The sequence below is a fragment of the Nicotiana tomentosiformis genome, chromosome 4, assembly GCF_000390325.3.
Source record: "Nicotiana tomentosiformis chromosome 4, ASM39032v3, whole genome shotgun sequence".
NCBI classification, from domain to species: domain Eukaryota; kingdom Viridiplantae; phylum Streptophyta; class Magnoliopsida; order Solanales; family Solanaceae; genus Nicotiana; species Nicotiana tomentosiformis.
In genome coordinates, this window is record NC_090815.1 from 33,136,788 (window position 1) to 33,137,989 (window position 1,202).

The 1,202-nt window shown below is 37.9% G+C and overlaps 1 protein-coding gene across 1 annotated transcript; it reads right to left on the reverse strand.

Moving 5' to 3' along the window:
* LOC138909474 (uncharacterized) lies at window positions 1–726 on the reverse strand. Its single transcript, XM_070200673.1, has 2 exons — window positions 409–726; window positions 1–294 (listed from the first exon to the last, which is right to left on the reverse strand). The coding sequence occupies exons 1-2, from the start codon at window positions 724–726 to the stop codon at window positions 1–3; spliced, it is 612 nt and encodes a 203-aa protein (XP_070056774.1).
* Window positions 727–1,202: the final 476 nt, after the last annotated feature.

A 1,202-nucleotide genomic window follows, 5' to 3' on the forward strand; every position in this document is an offset into this window, starting at 1 on the left:
TCAGGGTGAAACTGAGGATATGTACTGATTTGCCTTTTTTTCATCTTGCAAAACGATGTTATCAAAACAATCAAGAGAGGGTAAATGATGCATCATCAACAAATTGCTTTTAACACCTACATAGACCTCATTCAAACCCTTGAGGAACTGATGGACTTTGTCCTTTTCTTTCTCCTTTTGCAAACCTTCTTTAGCAGCACAACTACAAGAGTTTGCATGACTACTACACATAACACCCAACTCATCCCATATTTTCTTAAGTTTGTTAAAATATGAAGCAATGTCGAGAGATCCCTGGTAAGTGGATGCAAGTTCTCTTTTTAGTTCAAATACTTTGGTCCCATTTACTACCCCATATCTATTATTGAGCTATCTCCATATGCTTTCAGCAGTATCTGAATATTGCACACTCTCAGCTATATCTGGTGAGAGTGAGATGGTCAGCCATGATATGACTATATTATTACAATAATCCCATTGCCTAAACTGAGGAGAATTTTCTGGAGGCTTAACACAGGTCCCATCAATAAATCTGATCTTATTTCTAGTAGATAATGAAACAATCATACTACGCTTCCAAGCTCCAAACCCATTCCCCGACAACGGTACCACAACAAGAGAGACTCCAGGTACATCAGAAGAAAGGAGAATTAATAGGGAAGAGGGATCAAGTGTGTATGTGGATGATGAGGATGAGGAAGACACGGGAGGATCAAGACTACCCATATAAACAAAATAACACTAATAACCATAAGCTCAAAATCATTAATTAAAGATTGCTAATCATTTTTTATTAACAACTCCCATTTCATTTCCATTAGTAGCTTAATTCATAATTTTCAAATTATTACAAGTTTATAGATATAATAAAAAGCATGTTTGCCAAAATACCAACACATCTAGTTCAATTCCCAACATCAAACACCACCCACAACCTGTCTACGGAGCCTCTAAGTATGACAGAAGAATAGTATGAAAGTGCCGGCAACAAGGCCCTGGCTATGCCTCAAGACACAAAGTGTAACATCAAGTGACATCGGGCCCGGAATAGAGTAGGGCTAACGAGGACCAAAGTTTCCCGTTGCTGAATCACCTGCATCCATTGAAGATGTAGCGCCCCCTACAAAAGAAACGTTAGTACATATGGAATAGTACTAGTATATAAAGCTAATTGTCCTTCTTCAAAATAGAATGCCAATGTA

Excerpts from the sequence above, each read along its gene's own strand:
- LOC138909474 (XM_070200673.1), bottom strand. The coding sequence starts at position 726 with ATGGGTAGTCTTGATCCTCCCGTGTCTTCCTCATCCTCATCATCCACA. Across the intron at positions 295-408 it reads CACCAGATATAGCTGAGAGT|GGATCTCTCGACATTGCTTC; the intron begins GTGCAATATTCA and ends TCCACTTACCAG.